General features: G+C 43.2%; 2 protein-coding genes across 3 annotated transcripts; one reads left to right on the top strand and one right to left on the bottom strand.

Moving 5' to 3' along the window:
• Positions 1–3,800: 3,800 nt before the first annotated feature.
• krt15 (keratin 15) lies at positions 3,801–6,978 on the top strand. 2 transcript variants are annotated; one of them, XM_030052117.1, is made up of 7 exons: positions 3,801–4,362; positions 4,781–4,863; positions 5,044–5,200; positions 5,318–5,479; positions 5,634–5,759; positions 6,212–6,429; positions 6,747–6,978. In XM_030052117.1, exons 1-7 carry the CDS (start codon positions 3,901–3,903, stop codon positions 6,841–6,843), a joined length of 1,305 nt encoding a protein of 434 aa, XP_029907977.1. In that variant the 5' UTR covers positions 3,801–3,900; the 3' UTR covers positions 6,844–6,978. The 2 variants fall into 2 exon arrangements, with proteins under 2 accessions (XP_029907977.1, XP_029907969.1); XM_030052109.1 differs by having other exon boundaries at positions 3,802–4,362; positions 6,744–6,978.
• A 791-nt stretch (positions 6,979–7,769) lies between these two features.
• krt98 (keratin 98) lies at positions 7,770–12,191 on the bottom strand. Its single transcript, XM_030052150.1, has 8 exons — positions 11,764–12,191; positions 11,161–11,243; positions 10,403–10,559; positions 9,479–9,640; positions 8,807–8,932; positions 8,246–8,466; positions 8,005–8,015; positions 7,770–7,879 (listed from the first exon to the last, which is right to left on the bottom strand). The coding sequence occupies exons 1-8, from the start codon at positions 12,103–12,105 to the stop codon at positions 7,779–7,781; spliced, it is 1,203 nt and encodes a 400-aa protein (XP_029908010.1). The 5' UTR covers positions 12,106–12,191; the 3' UTR covers positions 7,770–7,778.
• Between the last annotated feature and the right edge of the window lie 4,608 nt (positions 12,192–16,799).

Genomic DNA, 16,799 nt, shown 5'->3' on the forward strand with positions numbered 1-16,799 from the left:
AGTGAGACAGCCTCAAAAACCGAGATAGTAGGGACTATTGGTGAGCTAGCGACTGCCAATGAGTCCGCAGGAGCTGCAGCGGATTCAGAATTAATTTTTTGCCTGATTTCCTCAACCTTGTTGCCAAAAAAGTCCAGAAAATCATCTGCTGTAAGTGATAAGCTAGTAGCAGATGGCTGTTTTTTCGTGAGCTTTGCTACTGTCTCAAAGAGAAATCTAGGATTATGTTTATTAATGGCGATTAAGCGGGAGAAATAGGCTGCTTTAGCCACACCTAGGGCGCGCTTATATTTCAATAAGCTATCATGCCAGGATAGGTAAAAAACAACTAACTTCGATTTTCGCCATTGTCGTTCCAATCTCCTGCAGGCCTGCTTCAAAGCTCGTATCTCTTCATTAAACCAGGGTGTGGATCTCTTCAGTCGCCTCGGTCTGGTAGAGAGCGGGGCAACTGTATCAAGGAGACTGGAGAGGGCCACGTTGAGGGAACTAGTAAGGTTTTCAACAGAGCCTGTCTCTACAGTGAGAGGAGCCAAAACTCCAGGCAACTGCTGGCTAAACGCAGCAACAGCAGAGGGACCAATATGGCGACTAGTAATTACATCTGTGCCACCACTAACAGGACAGGCCAGCGATGCCTCAAATTTAATAAGAAAATGATCTGACACAGCAGAGGTGGCTGATAAGACAGTCAGATCAGAAACAACAATCCCTTTAGACAAGACCAGATCAAGGATATTACCATTGCAATGAGTTGCCTCTTGAACAGACTGAGTAAATCCAAATGTATCAATAAGATTTGAAAATGCTTTATTCAGTGGATCATCAGCCTTATTTATACGGATATTAAAATCTCCAAAAACCAAGATCTGTTCAGAATGGGTAACTAAGCCTGACAAAAATTCACCAAACTCATCTAAAAACTGAGAGTAAGGACCAGGCGGTCGATAGATCACCACCATATAAAATGGAGAAAGGCTATGCATGGCTGAGGAAGATGAACTCAAGACAAGAGCCTCAAAGGATTTAAATTTATTTTCCAGATTAGATGTAAATTTAAATATATCTTTGTAAATTAAGGCAACACCACCGCCTTGTTTATGAGCCCGGGCTACATGGGCATAGGAGTAATTAGGTGGAGTAGCCTCATTTAGGGGCAGGAAAACATTTGGTTTCAACCATGTCTCACACAGACCAATCATGTCCAATCCATGATCAAGAATTAGATCATTTATAAGTAAAGCTTTGGTAGCCAGAGATCTAATATTTATAAAACCAAATTTTAGGTTCTTGCTGCCACGACCAGTGGTGAGCAGATCTGAAGACCCACCACTGGCTGAGGTATTAATAGGGACCAAACATCTAGTGTGATTAGCTGACCGTCCCAAACCTTTAGGCTTAGGACGATGAGTAAGCACAGGCTTAATAGCTTGAGGAGTATGGTTTTGTAGTCTATAAGGTGCTTTGTTACAGGGATGTACTACAACAGTAGAAGGGGTAGTTTGTAGATTCATATACTGGCCAACCAGGAGACTGTGAGTGGGCCAGTGGGGTAGGGAGACTGTCTCCATGTCGTAAGCCAAGCCAGTAGTCTGATTATCTATACTATGAGAGATATCCTGACCAATCACCTTAGCTACACTAGATGACTCCACACCCACACTAATTCTATACCTAGCAGGCTCTCTAATCACCTGCCACCTGCCGAGTATTAAATCCCTAGTGTCAAACAGAAGCTAAAGCTCTATCTATATTGCTAGACAAAAGAGTGGCGCCTTCCCCAGTAGGATGAAGGCCGTCCGCTTTCAGCAGGTGAGGGCGGCCCCAGAAGGAAGGCCAGTTATCCACAAAGCTAAAACCGTGCTCAGCACAGTGACGGGCCAGCCAGCGGTTCAACGAGGTTAACCTACTGTACATCTCATCATTACCCCTCACTGGTAAGGGACCAGAGACAACTAATCGATGCCGACACATCTTTCTAGCTAGCTCAAGTGTCCTGACTAAGCTAGCTTTTGTGATCTCTGACTGCTTCATCCTAGCATTATTGGTGCCGACATGAATAACAATGTTCTTATAGCTACTGGTGTAGTGTGCCTGGGTCCCCTGTTTCTTCCTCGATGCTGCCAGCACCCTAAGATTATCCTCTATGTCGGAGACTCTGGCCCCAGGTAAGCAATGAACCACAGCTGGCGAAGCTAGTCTAACATTGCGGGTGATGGAGTCTCCTATCACTAGCGTGCGTTGCTCTACTCTGTCAACAGGAGTGGGAGAGACACGCTGGCCCACGGGGTTACCAACGGGGCTGGAGAGGGGCGAGAACCGGTTTGCAGTCGGGAGGGGCGACCGCAAACCAGGCCACACAACCGGTGACTTGCTCTTGCGAGCCTTCCCACGCCGGCTAACAGAGACAAACCCCGCCGCCTCTGCCGACGAGGCTAACAATCTGCATGACTCTAAGTTGTATATGTGCATGCCTGAGTGGAGGGTCTGCAAGAGTAGTTTTTTAAATCAGATATAATTAATAATTATGCCTGTTAAAATAAGGGTCAGATAAAAAAATAAAAACAAAATAAAAAAATATGAGCCAATTAGAGGTTAAACAATTTCATGTTATATTAACCACCTGAAAGACATCCAAATAATGTATTCACTATTTATGGCTTTGTCAATATATGAAAAGGAATAAGTAGCCCAACTTTTCCGTGTCAAAAATGTGAAATTGTTCTGTAAAGAGTTTAAGAAATACTCCAGTGAAATGGAAAGAAGCAAACAAGCAGGAGTTTTTTCGTGTTTGGGCACGACGTGAATGCCAAGGGATGATGCCAAGAGAAAAGTAACAGTGAGAGCGATCACATCTGCAGTGAGCTTTCCAACACTGCATTGCCCAGTCTTGAATGATGTTCCCAACTGATAAATTTCTCAGCAATAAAAGTTACTTGAAACATGCAATCCAACTAGCAACATGTACACTATAACCTAATACAGAGCCAAAATAAGACCGTGTTTAACATGCGTTATTGGAGATGTAGAAAATAACACTAACCACATCATAACAGAAGCAACACTTAAGGGATGAGAGATTTTAACAAAAGATAGTGTGTGTGTGTGTGTGTGTGTGTGTGTGGGTGGCGGGGGTGCGGGGAGGGGGGTAGGGGGGTGGGGTGGGGCGGGGGGTGGGTGGTGGAGGGAGGGAGCAGGGTGTCCAGGTATGGAAGAATGTTGGCTGAGAGTCAAATGAGACATTATACCATCTCACAATGACTCATTTTACTGGATCTTTAAAGCCTGTTGTCCTGGTAACATAACAGACACGTATCAGTTTCTGCATGTCAGCATCATTCAAGAATTGTGGCATGAATTCAACACAAATATACCTGACCTGTCAGCCAAGTGACATATCAGGTCAGGTTCTAAGGCTGTTGGATTTGACTGACTAACTAACCTCTGGCTAACAGTAAAAGGTGTGGCTCTTTATGATGGCCAAGTTCAAAAGCTCATATGAATGCACTATTTTCATGCTTATTAATATGGAGCATGCCAATTGTATGGGATAACAAAAGAGAGTGTCATGAAGTTTGCATGCATTTAAAAGGTTTGAATGATATTCAGTAAAATAATCTTGCCCTGAGCACAAACTAGCATTGGATGTATTGTGCAATGGTATCACACACTGTTTCTCTTTTTTTCCCGACTGCATCTCTGAACAGAATCAGCCTCAAGGGTGTATAATGGGTGGAGGCCCCATTTTAGTTAATGCTCCTCCCTCTGGCCTCTCCCTCTCTGTCCAGCCCCTCCACCTGCCTTGTGCAGGATAAATACGGGACAGAGGCAGAGCTGTGCACCACAGTCTCCTTTTCTCCAAGGCAGGCAGATCTCCCCTCTAACTCAGAAGCCGAAACAATGTCTGTGAGAACCTACAGCGTGACGAACTCCGTCAGGGCTGCCCCTGTGACCTTCGGTTCCATGCAATATAGTGGCCCTTCCTTTACTCGGCGGGCTGTTAGTTTGCATGGGGTTCAAAGTGGACCGCGTGTCTCCATGGCATCCCACAACATGGCTTTGAGGGGAGGTGCTGGTGCTGGTGGCTATAGTTTTGGCATGGCCGGAGGTGCAGGTGGAGGTGCAGGCGGAGGTGCAAGCTTTGGCATGGGCGACATGGACCTCCATGTGGGAGCCAATGAAAAAGCCACCATGCAGAACCTGAATGACCGCCTGGGCAACTACCTGGAAAAGGTGCGCTCTTTGGAGAAGGCCAACGCTGAGCTGGAGCTGAAGATCCGCCAGTTCATGGAGAGCAAGACCTCCCCCGCTGCCCGTGACTACTCAGCTTTCCAGGCCACCATTGCTGACCTGCAGGGAAAGGTATGTCCCATGATGTTTGAATCCTGACTAATGCTTTCATGTTATAACATGTAATTTCTCAATCATCCATGCATTGATGTTTAAAATTACACAATACACCGCATATTTTTTTCGGTTTAATAAAAAATTTATTATGTTGGCTAATATGTTTGGCACCTTTATGCACGGTTTTTACCACTTGCAGCTATTTGCAGCTCTTCCAGTCTTAGACATTTTGTATTGCAGTTACAGTGCATTCACTGCATACTTGACAGCATTTTAGTAACAGTGGGAGGTTACACCAGTGTCCTTGTGCTAGACTCTTGCGTGCAGCTGACACTTGCCATAATGATAACAGTCAGTTTGCAGCTGGAGACTATTTGTGGCATAAAAATGTTTTATTTGTTTTGTCACATGAAACACTGTCTTCATCTTACAGATCCAGGATGCCACCCGCGACAATGGAGGCATCTACCTGGCCATTGACAATGCAAAACTCGCTGCAGATGACTTCAGAACCAAGTAAGCATCAGCATCAGAGAGAAAAAGATGGCTAAAGCTGGGTGAAATGGAAAACTGGGAATTTGTTCCTTTCAAAGGAGTCCTGAAGATCAATTTGAACGTAGCTACGAGAGATTCATACACTGCAGATGCATATGCTGATGTTCAGCTGCAAACGTCTGATCTGTCGCTCTCTCAAAGGTATGAAAATGAGCTGGCCATGCGACAGTCAGTGGAGGCAGACATCGCCGGTCTGAAGAGGCTGTTGGATGAGCTGACACTGGCCAGGTCAGACCTGGAGATGCAGATTGAGGGTCTCAAGGAGGAGCTGATCTACCTGAAAAAGAACCACGAGGAGGTGGGTGACCAAGTGCAATTAAGTTTGTGATGTTAGGAGACACTACTAACTTTAACTTGTTACTCCAACTGTCAAAGCAAATGTCCACCTCTTACCATTCTGTCAACATCTCATCAGGAATTGGCAGCGCTGAGGAGCCAGATGAGTGGCCAGATCAATGTGGAGGTGGATGCAGCACCACAGCAGGACCTGAACAGAGTTCTTGCTGAAATCCGTGAACAGTATGAGGCTTTGGCCAACAAGAACCAGCGTGAGGTTGAGAACTGGTTCCAGACAAAGGTAGGACAGGATCAAGGGCCGAGCAAAAAAAATGAAAATTTTCACATGCACTGTAAAATGTAGCATCAGCTGTATTGTACATAACTTATACCAATTCAGCTCTCTTATGTGCTTGGGTATATTTTACACTGATGTTCTCTGATGTTCTTTGCAGTCAGAGACACTGAGCAAGGAGGTGGCTGCCAGCACAGAAGGTATCCAGACCTCTAAGTCAGAGATCACTGAAATCCGTCGCACCTTGCAAGGCCTGGAGATCGAACTGCAGTCTCAGCTTAGCATGGTAAGTGTTCAGTGATCATGTTTTTGGTGAAGCAAAAGCCCCACCTCTTGTCCCAGTGTCCGCTTTTCACCCAAATATTTTTTATATCAAAACTCATGATTTATTCCTCCTGGGAATGGGCTGGAGTGCACAAAAACTTCAACCAGCTTAAACGTCACATTTTTGTACTATCACACCCATCCCATCAAATTAACCTGCTTTAGTTCTGTTTCAACAAGAAATAAATCAATTTAACGAAGCATGATGCTATCAAAATGCTGTTTCATTGTGACTTTAACTATCACACTTTAGCCAGATACAATGAATCAGCACTTTGCTCACACCAGCATAATGAAGTAAAACTCCAAATGTGACATCAAGCTTAATATACCTTTTTGACACACATTTATATTTTTTTTGTTATCCATTCTTTCCCTTCTCTCCTTCTCTCCTTTGTCCTTCTGGATCACTAGAAAGCCTCCTTAGAAGGCACCTTGGCCGACACAGAGGCGCGGTACTCAATGCAACTCCAAGGTCTCCAGATGCAGGTAACCAACCTGGAGGAACAGCTGGTGCAGCTTCGCGCTGACATGGAACGCCAGGGCCAGGAGTACAAGATGCTGCTGGACATCAAGACCCGGCTGGAGATGGAAATTGCTGAGTACAGGAGGCTGCTGGATGGAGAAGCTAGGTAAGGGAAGGAGGAAGTGAAGAGTTGGAGGGATGAAGTTACGACAACAGTTAATTCCATCACATATTCCAAATGGATTGTGAGAACTATCCTAGAAATGCATCATATTGCAGCAATAATCGCATTTTTGAAAAAGGCTTTTACAGCCTCCATCATGTCTCTGCTCAAATACTGAAAATACAACTTTTATCAACAATCCACACCAGTCAAAATAAAAAATGCATGTTCACATACATGAAAAGCTGCTCCTATGCTCCAAATCATCTTAGTACTTTATGATTCAAACACTGTGATTTGTCCCCTCCCTCCTCCAGCAGCCTCAGCAGCGGCAGCACCAGGAGCTCCAAGGTGGTCGTGGTCACAGAGGAAGTGGTGGATGGCCAAGTGGTGTCCTCCACCACCGCCACCACCTAATCATCTATCAAGCAGCAAACGGAACACAAGGGTGCGACACAATCCTGTGGAACGCCGAAACAACATCTGGATCCAATACTGTCAACACATACACATGTGAATGCAATAAAAAAGCACCCAATTTGCTGAATGCCATGTTGTCCCAAATGTCTTTTTTTGTCTCTAGTCTGCTCAATTCCAAATAACAGGATGATTCCTATATGTGCGATGCTTTGGCATGAGGCCAATGGAAGCACCTTATGAGACTGTGCTGACATATAATTATCCTGGCAGAGTTACAGATTCATCGTGCCAGGAATAAATTTCTCACTTACTATAAATTGATAGCTTAAGGCTGCGCTGTTTCACATGTGCTAGTGACATTTCATCATTCATGAGATTCAGTCTGAAGGATAAAGAAGTGCAAATTTGGAAGGTCTGGGGTCAGGTGGGGAAAATGGGTCGGAGAATAATTTCATAAATACAATATTGCTCTCCCCTCTGTCAAAACCTTCCATGTGCATACCACCGAGTAAAGCAGATAACCCCCAGCTGTAGTGTGTGTAAAGTAAGTGTAAAGGAATATAGCGACACAGATCAAAATGAAAGTGCCATCGTGTTGAAAAAGAGTATGCATGTTTGGCAAAAGTCTTTCTCTGATAAAGGAAGGTTTAAAAATGATTTATGGATATATGACATAAAAACAAATCCTTATGCCTGCAAAATAAAAAAGCATAATCAGCATATATCAGGAATTTACTTGCTCTGACATCCATAGCTTAAGTTGGTGAAGTAAAATCTGACACATTACATGTTGATGGTGAAAACGAGGGACTAGCCATTTCATCAGTGCTACTACAGATCGATTATACAATACACTCAAAGAGAAATTACACCACACAAGAAAATCTGCTCTCACTGCATAATCTTTATTGGTTTTTGAAGGAGGTGGCAAATTATGACTCGATCTCATCCACATCCACATCAACTGTCTTTGTGCTCTCAACCACCTTTCCATCCACGACTGTCTCCACCACAGTGATGACCTTGGTGACCACTGGAAAAGACAAAAACAACCTGTCAGCCATGAGGACACCTCATCATATTTCTTAAAATACGACTGTCATGATATGTCACCTATGTCATTCTAAATGAAATATTCAGTGATGAAAAATTGCTTACCTTGTTTTGAGCTGTGAATGGAAAGGAAGAAAAGAAAATTAGTCTTGGAGTATGTCTGTCTATCATTTACAGTGGAAACTTTCATGGTTAATTTTTCTACTGAATGGTTATTCTTGCATTCCTTCTTCCTTCTTTCTCTTTCTAATCTGTCCTCTTCCTCCTTCCACATTCCCAAACATACATCTCCACCACCACTCATATCTTTCTCCTGTTCCCTCGCTCTCCTCCCATCACTTCTCACCTGTCATCCTCCCCGTCCAGCAGCCTTCTGTACTCTGCAATCTCCAGCTCCAGCCGGGTCTTCAGGTCCAGCAGCATGTCGTAATCCTGCTTGTTGCTGGCGATGTTGGCATGGATCTGGGACAGCTGGGCCTCCAGGCTGGTCACCATGTTCTGGAGGCCTGCAAGCTGGGCGGCGTAGCGTGCCTGGGTCTCTGCCAGGGTGCCCTCCAGAGACGCTTTCTGGTGGGGCGGAGGGAGAGCAGAAGAAGTTGTGAGAAGTGGGTGAGCTTTGGTTTATTAAAGTGCATGTTTATTGCTTGTATCACTGCAGGTGCTAGGAAGTCCATTGTATATGTTGAAACCTGCTGTATACACAAGGCCCGTCAGGTGTGATTTTGTGTGTTTGTCCATGCCTGAAGCACTACACTTGCAACACCAAGAGACAACAAATCTTTGATATTGTGCAGGTTATTATTACAAAAAACTGCTTGAGCTGATTTTCTTTGACAAACACATGTTCAAGCAGAGAGGGGGAAGGAAAATGTGCATCACTTGACACCACTGGTGCACGTTGGCGTACCATGCTCAAATGGGACTGCAGTTCGATCTGTAGTCTCTGGAGGGTGCTCTTCAGCTCCTTGATCTCTGAGCGAGTTGTCACTAGGATCTCTGTGTTTGTGATCACGTCCTGCTCCACTGCTGCGATCTAGGTGGATAAAGAAAACACAGCGTGACATGTGTTACCACACGGCTCTGTAGGATGATAATACATCACTGACATGCAGTCAAGAAAACCCCGATGTCCTCTGTTCCCAGTACTTCAGCTTTTGTGAGTTTTGAATTACATATTTTGAACAAGAAATAGGCTATCTGACATAATATCTGGCAAGTTCAAGTTCAAGTTTAGTTAGAGACATTAATCACTGTTCTTGTTTACAAGAAAAAACACCCTTTGACCAAACCCTCATAGCACAAAAGAAAAAAGCTAGCTGCCAAAAAGGGGAAAAAGAAAGAAACCTGGGGAAAGACTACAAAGTAAAAATACTAATAAGAATTATAATTAAATTAAATTCAAAAGTGAGATAGAGCCTCCAAACTCCAAGTGCACAATGTATGGCTCACTAATGATTTATTTCATAGTCGTACTTTACTCTGTGTAACTTATAGTTGTGGCCTACATGGCGCTGCAGCCTTGATAAAACATCTAAGTGACTGTATTTTAAGATGGCAACAGCAAGGCGAGCTATGCTACCTTGTTCTGGTACCACGCCTCCAGCTCCTTGCGGTTCTTGGCGATCACGCTCTCGTAGTGTTCCCTGATATCCGTCATAGCCTGGTTGAGGTCTGGGGATGGACTGGCATCCACTGCCACGTTGACCTGGCCACCCATCTGGCTCCTCAGCAGAGCCATCTCCTACAGAGAGAAACAGCACTGTCAGACACTGCAGCAAACTCAAACCAACACAGTATTATTATTTTGTTCATTTTGAGCAATGCTTGCTGAATTTTAAGCTAAATATTACCTACAGTTCACCCTTGTTAACATGAATATCCAGTAAATTCTGCATAGTACTGGTTCTTAGGTCTCTGTAAGCTGTGGGTATGTGTGTGTGTTTGTGTTTGTGTGTGTGTGTGTGTGTGTGTGTGTGTGTGTGTGTGCGTGCTTGTGACCCCAAAACAGTAGCAATGAGCTAATGGAAGGAGAGAAGAATGCAAGGAAGTGTGCTGGTTGAAAAGGGAAGAGCTGAGACGAGGAAGAACAGGGCAGAAAGGTTTATAACAACATCAACTTGAAAGGGAATTTCCGCACTTCTATCAGAGGTAAGGCAGGGGTTACGTGCACACAATGTTTGCTGTTTCCACACTGAGCGGCCACAACACAAGACCATGACAAATGGTGACATCTTTTCCATCCGCTGAATAGCTCCCGGCTATTGAAAAGAAGGGCAATGTTGTACCGGTGAGCATTTAATCACCTTTCAAATACTCAACTGTTTTAGAGCCGTGTGTGGGTGTGATTTAGAGGATTTTCTGTGTGTGGGAAATATAGTATAGTGTAGGATATCTGCAATGCTGTGAACTCATCAGTTTTGGTTGGTGCTTGTACACGGCAACCCAGAAGAATTTGGATTGACTGATGCACCATGAATATCTGTCCCTCATGCCTATACTGCACCTCTTCATGGTTCCTCTTGAGCATGATGAGCTCGTCCTTCAGGCCCTCATACTGATTCTCCAGGTCCATCCTGCTCAGGTTCATCTCATCCAACACCCTCCTCAGGCCGGCGATGTCGGCCTCCACAGCCAGCCTCATGGCCAGCTCGTTCTCATACCTGAGGGTCACACAGGGAGGACAGACAGAGGCCGGGGGGGGCGGGTGGTTAACATTAGAAGTTCTCGGCTACACACGAGTTCACACGCTACTGGAGATGCAAGGTTTCACTTATGTGGTAAATGAGAGAGGAACTCCTGCAGATGTAAATTGTACACATTTTTACTTTTACTTCTACTGATTGTTTTTAAAAAAAATTATTATTATTTCACCTGTTTTATTGCATTGTATCTTATGCATTCCATTTACACCTGAATATGAGAAGTACTTTAGCATTGTACAAAGGTGACTCGTCATTGTTATATTTTCCCTTGTCTTATATGCTGTGACCCATGTCAAAGTGTTTTTTTTTCATTGTATCTTTGTTTTAACTTTGTGTGTATGTTCTACATGCACATTGTATTTGTTTATTTTGTTGAAGGGGATCCAAGGAAGCTACCTAACACATTAATGCAGAGCTAACTGAGACCCTTATAAATAAAGCAATAAGTTAAACACACACAGACACACACACACACACACACACACACACACACACACACACACACACACACACACACACACAGACATATGTAGACACAGTATAGACTTGCATCACTCACTTCATTTTGAAATCATCAGCTGCCAGTTTGGCATTGTCAATGTCCAGGATTATCTTGGCATTGATCCTGGAGGCAAAACGAATCTGAGAAGAAAAAAAGAGAAAAAATAAGTCAATAAAACATAAAGCTTCATGCTCTATGCATACATTGTTCTTGAATTAGCACTGTGAGCCTGAATGCTGTTGGATGTGATGCTGTAGATATAATGCACCTGTTAGGACAGTAATGGGAAATATGATAAGACAGAAATGTGCCACTGGCAGCGCGTTGAGGAAAATATCAGATTGCGAAGACTTCTCCGCTTTTGTCTTTGTACCACTGCTATTGTGAAAACTGGTCAGACCACCTTTTACCAGCCCCTTGTTCTCTGTTCACACAGATTAACTGGCGTTCTTCACCAGTGACAGTGACTGAGTTATTGCCCCTTGATGATAAATGTCAGGCGTACCTCCAGTCCACCAACCCAACCACATACCTGCTGATCTACTTAGACACACCTGCCCACACCCATCTACCCACCCACCTACCCACACACACACACACACAGACACACATGCAGAGTACTCAGGAGAGATAGGTGCCAGAGTGTTTTGAGACACACACCTTGTCCTTCAGGTCATCGATGGTGGCGAAGTAGCCGGAGTAGTCGTGACTGATGATGGTTCTCTTCTGGTACCACTCTCTGATCTGCCTGTCCAGCCGGTCGTTCTCCTTCTCCAAAGAGCGCACCTTCTCCAGGTAGGAGGCCAGACGGTCGTTCAGGTTCTGCAAGGTGGCCTTCTCATTGGCTCCCACGTGGAGGTCCAGGCCCGGCAGGCCGTCGGCCAGGTTGAAGCCTCCGGAGGATGGTGCATAGCTCATCTGGGCTGAGGAGATGCGGGTGCCACGCCCACCTGCTCCACCATAGACGCTCAGGGTCTTGCCTGCGTATGATCTGATAGACATGGCGGAGGATCTTCTGGATCGGGCTCAGGAAGGACAGCTGGAGTTTCACAGAGTGACCTGGTGAGTTGATCTGCAGTACGGAGCATCACCCTGGTCACCTTTCTTATATAGCTGGCATACACAACAGAGTGGGAGTGGCGAGAGAGGGCCCTTTGAAGTGGAAGAATGTGTTTGACAGTTTCCCCCCTACCCCTCCATGCAGCCTCTCTATCAGCATGTGGGTGTGGTGGGCAGCAGGTAGGGGTTCATCCGCTTTTCTGGTTGAACCACATTTTACTCTTTCGGAAAGAAAGGACATTCCAGAAATGTTTTTCTGACTCTTTCTTTAAAGATTCCTGACATGTAATTATGTGTAACTACAGGATGTCTTGTTGTGTTGCTTGGTGGCATGTTCAATGTTACAAAAATAATTAAGCTGATACACAAACACTTTGCACACTTGCAGTAATAAAACAGCAAAGCTCAGCTATTTCATAAAACACTGACCCAGCCTATTTGCTCATACCAGTGGCAGAAATGGCACATCCCAGTGACAATTTCACTTCAGTGAAACTTAAGGCGCAAAGGTTAAGGGCAAGTTATTTCTAAATATAGCCAAGGTTATTGGTATTTTCATTAGAGCAGGTCCACACTCTGTCACAGAAACTTGTAACCATGACATTTAAGAGTGTGTTTAGTAATCTATCAAAATGATGTATGGACAGTCAGTGAATATAACGCCTTTCCCTGCACTTCAATGTTTCTTTGTACTGTAGGCATAAAAACCACACTCACGTTACAGAAACATACCATTGTTTTAGCAGAAAATGTCTGCATCAGAATGTTTTTTAGTAGTATATACAATGGACTTTTTTTGAATGTGGGTTGGTGTATGTCAGGTTAAGATGTTCAGGAAAGGGACACAGAAAAAGGATTTACCATTTGGCGTAGTTATTTATCAACACATGGCACGAACTGATGCTACCACTACTGTAACTTGAAAACCTGCCATTAGGCTAACAATTGAGTCTTATAATATTATAATAATATATATAAGCTTGTAATCCAAAATCTTTACATCTTAAAAATCTTAAAAATCAGCTGCCCTCCCACAGCTGCACAACCCCTGACACTGACATTCTTGTTTTTCGGTTCCCTTCAATCAGACCCTGTCTGGCAGCCGTCCTCTGTAATCATTTTCACAAAACCCTCAGTCGTCACTCACACTGATAAGCAGGGTGAGGTCTGCAACAAGAATGACTGGCGGAGAGATTAGATCTAGAGAATGTCAGTTGGTCAACATCATCTGTTGTTTTACACATCCCAAGAGCAAGGTCTAGATGACAGCCTACACTTAATGTCACATTTCTTTCCATCACTGAGAAAATGTATTTATAATGATGATGACAGGGATGGTGCTAATTTAAAGTGCAAAGCCAAAGCGTGGCAACATCTGAGGTATCACAGATTATGTTGTAATTTTAAAATGATAATCAGATATATGGATTAGTCGGGTGGTATATATTTAATACTGTTCTCTGCTGCAAGAAGTAGAATTCCCCTTTGAGAAGAATTTTATAGAGATAATAAAACCTTAAGAAAATGTGTGTTCTCGCTACTTCTGCTCTCTCTCTTCATTCACTGTGCAGCTTGCTCACCCACCAGTGCACTGTCTCTCTCTCTCTCTCTCTCTCTCTCTCCTTGTATATTACCGGGTACATCACATTCCACTGCTTCCGTTGTAAAAGCCCTGGATATGTACGCTGCGTAACTGTGTGCACGAAGGATGTTGATGAACTGTCAACCACTGCTGCTCTCTTCCTCTCTCTCTTCCTGTACCACTGCGTCACTATGCTGTTCCCTCACTTCATTCACTGTTTAGCTCACTCGATTCTTTCATCTTTTTGTGCCTGTCTAAGGGTGGAAAAAATCCAGGATGTGCATTTCATTTTTTGGGCAAGTTTACACACTGCTAACAACAAAGTCAGCAGAACACAAAGCAGACACACAGGAAAAAAAAAAAGAAACATTACAAAAACTGTTAAAAGGTGGGTGTTAATATAGGTTACATAGCCTGGTGCTTCACCACTGTAAAAAATGACGAGTAAAACCGCCGTTGCTGCATGTTGCTTAGTTTTTGCTCTTATTTTCTGGTGAAAGCCATATGACTTCTGGCAAAGAGCCAAAAATGGCTTGCGAGCCATAGATTCCTGACCACTGGTATAATGTGTAATAAAGTGAAAAACATATAGAGAGAACAAGACAAAGCTTAACTTCATAGACTTTGGGAGATTTAGGGTATATCTTCTAAACTGTGCAGCACAATACAATGTTTATATCTTCACCCCTAGCAGTTGTAGACTGCTCTTCTATTTTGACCTATCTCTTGCACGAACTCCAGCCAAAGTGAAGTGATGACTTGTGAGAGCTGTGCAAGCATGTATGAAGACACATTAGACTAGTTTTTCCTATCCATCCATATAATTGATGAGCTTATGTAATGCAGGTAATGCCACAATTGTTTAATTTGTAACTGTAATGTGATGACTGAATTTAGGAAGAGTAATGTGTTGCATTACTGTATTTCAGGTGAATGTGATGTAATGCAAAAATTGTAAAAATTTAAAAAGCTGAGGAACAAGATTTGCTTGCAAAATACCTTGCGTGTTTACCTTAATCCTTGCATGAATGCTCCTCTGCACGCAACTCGCAGCACAAAAGGAGGGTGCTGCGAGTTGTCTGTGTTTGCAAAAACAGCATATGAAGGATTACAGATTTGCACTCATAAACATGAAGGTATGCACTCGTGTCATTTTTTTTTATTCAATGGCATTGTCGCTTGAATAAATAAATACTGAGTAACCATGTTCACTGACTCATAATAAACATCTAAGGCTGAGCTGAGCTCTTGTAGGCACTGAATTACGGTGAAGCACAGAATCTACACAAAGTGGTGGAGGAGAGAACAATTCATTGGATAAACATAATTTAATGTCACCACACATTTCCATCTACTCTGAGTAAAATCAGTCTGTACTGATTATGTTACTTGAACTTGATTTGTTAGTTTGAGAAAATCTAATTATTAGAATACAGTTGATTTGGTATTTAAATGTTCAAATGTTCCCCTTTCATTAGTACTACTAACTGGTTTAAAGTTTACTGGTTCATTTCAACACAACTCAAACTTGTTGAACAGACTAGTAAACTTTCTTTTTAGTGTTGCTAATATCAGCATTGTCGCATGAACGAATATAAGTTTTGTTTGTTTTACTAATATCATCCTTGTTGTGTTGACACATACTGATACATACTGTAATGATTTGTTTGAGACAGATTAAGGCAGTATAATCTTATGTCCACTCTGAACATCTGGTGCATGACTTCTGGCTTCGCTTCAAATTCAAATTGTAACCAAACAGCCTTTTCAGGTCTCATAGATTTTAAGGTAGCAACTTTTCTTAAAAACTTAACATTAAATGTCAAACAACAACAACAACAAAAAGACTGATCTCTCACAGAAATGGATGCCAGATTTTCAAGTCTACAGTACAACCCCCAGTCTACCAGCTTAGAGCCATAGTCCTGTGCATGACTTCTGTTAGTCCTTTCTACCATTTGGAGTGCACCATACAGCTCCTCAGCTCAAGAAGTTCAGGGCAAATGGTCTGTTACTCCAACATCACTTTCATGCATCTCATCTTTCATGACACACAAATGGTTGAGGCAGACCTTAGGACCTACATGATCTTTGTTCCAATAAGCAAACTGAGTTTATAAGTTGTACTTCAAAGTGTAATGATATAGCCTATTCAAGTCTTTCGATATTCAAAGAAAATAAAAAAGACTTTAAAAACACCAATCACCTACATGTTAAAAGTTTAGAACACAATCCTCAATCTATTCAGCAAATTATTTTGATCCTTTCAAACCTTAACCATTCCAAGTGGAACTATTCTCACTTTTTAAAGGACTTCAGAGTTCAAAGTTGAACAGCACAAGGAGCAAATATCAGATTTAGACGTAGCTCTCGAGGGCATGTGCATGAACTTCAGTCTTTTAAATGAGCCCTCAGGACAGCAGCTTGTTTTTCAGGAATTGCACCTTTCTTGACAACCTCCGTCCATCCAGACTGAGAAAGATCCTCTGCAGGATTTCAAAAATGTCACTAAGCTCTAGTGGGTAGCTCAGGTTCAGACAGTTCAAATAACAAGGCCCAAGCAAGAGGAATGCTCTCTGAACCACTGAGCACCTCCACACCTTCAGTCAGGACACCAGCGTCTTCTGGAGCGCTGCATCTCAGAGTCAGTGTCTGTGCCCTGCAGGGTAAAATGAACACGACCACGGGGCAATTATGACCGAGCAGCCAACACAAAGTACAGCAAGAGACAGGAAGAGCAAGAAAACGAGGAACAATGACCAACATAGCTTAACAGTGAAGGTCCAGTTCATTGTCATGGTCACTTTGGCAGGGATGGGGTACACTGACAGGAAGATAGAGAGAGACAGACAGCAGAGAGACAAAAACAGAGACAGACAAACCAGAGGCAGACACGTTAGGCTTGCCATAAGATTATAATTATACATACAAAAACAATTTTACTCCTGTAGCAAAATACATATCTGGGGGATTGCAGCAAACTCAGGCAGACCAAATTGATACCTGTGGACGACAATCATTCCTTTGTTGAATTTCATACCACTGTATGTCACAC

Source organism: Myripristis murdjan, chromosome 1 (assembly GCF_902150065.1).
Source record: "Myripristis murdjan chromosome 1, fMyrMur1.1, whole genome shotgun sequence".
Lineage (NCBI taxonomy): Eukaryota > Metazoa > Chordata > Actinopteri > Holocentriformes > Holocentridae > Myripristis > Myripristis murdjan.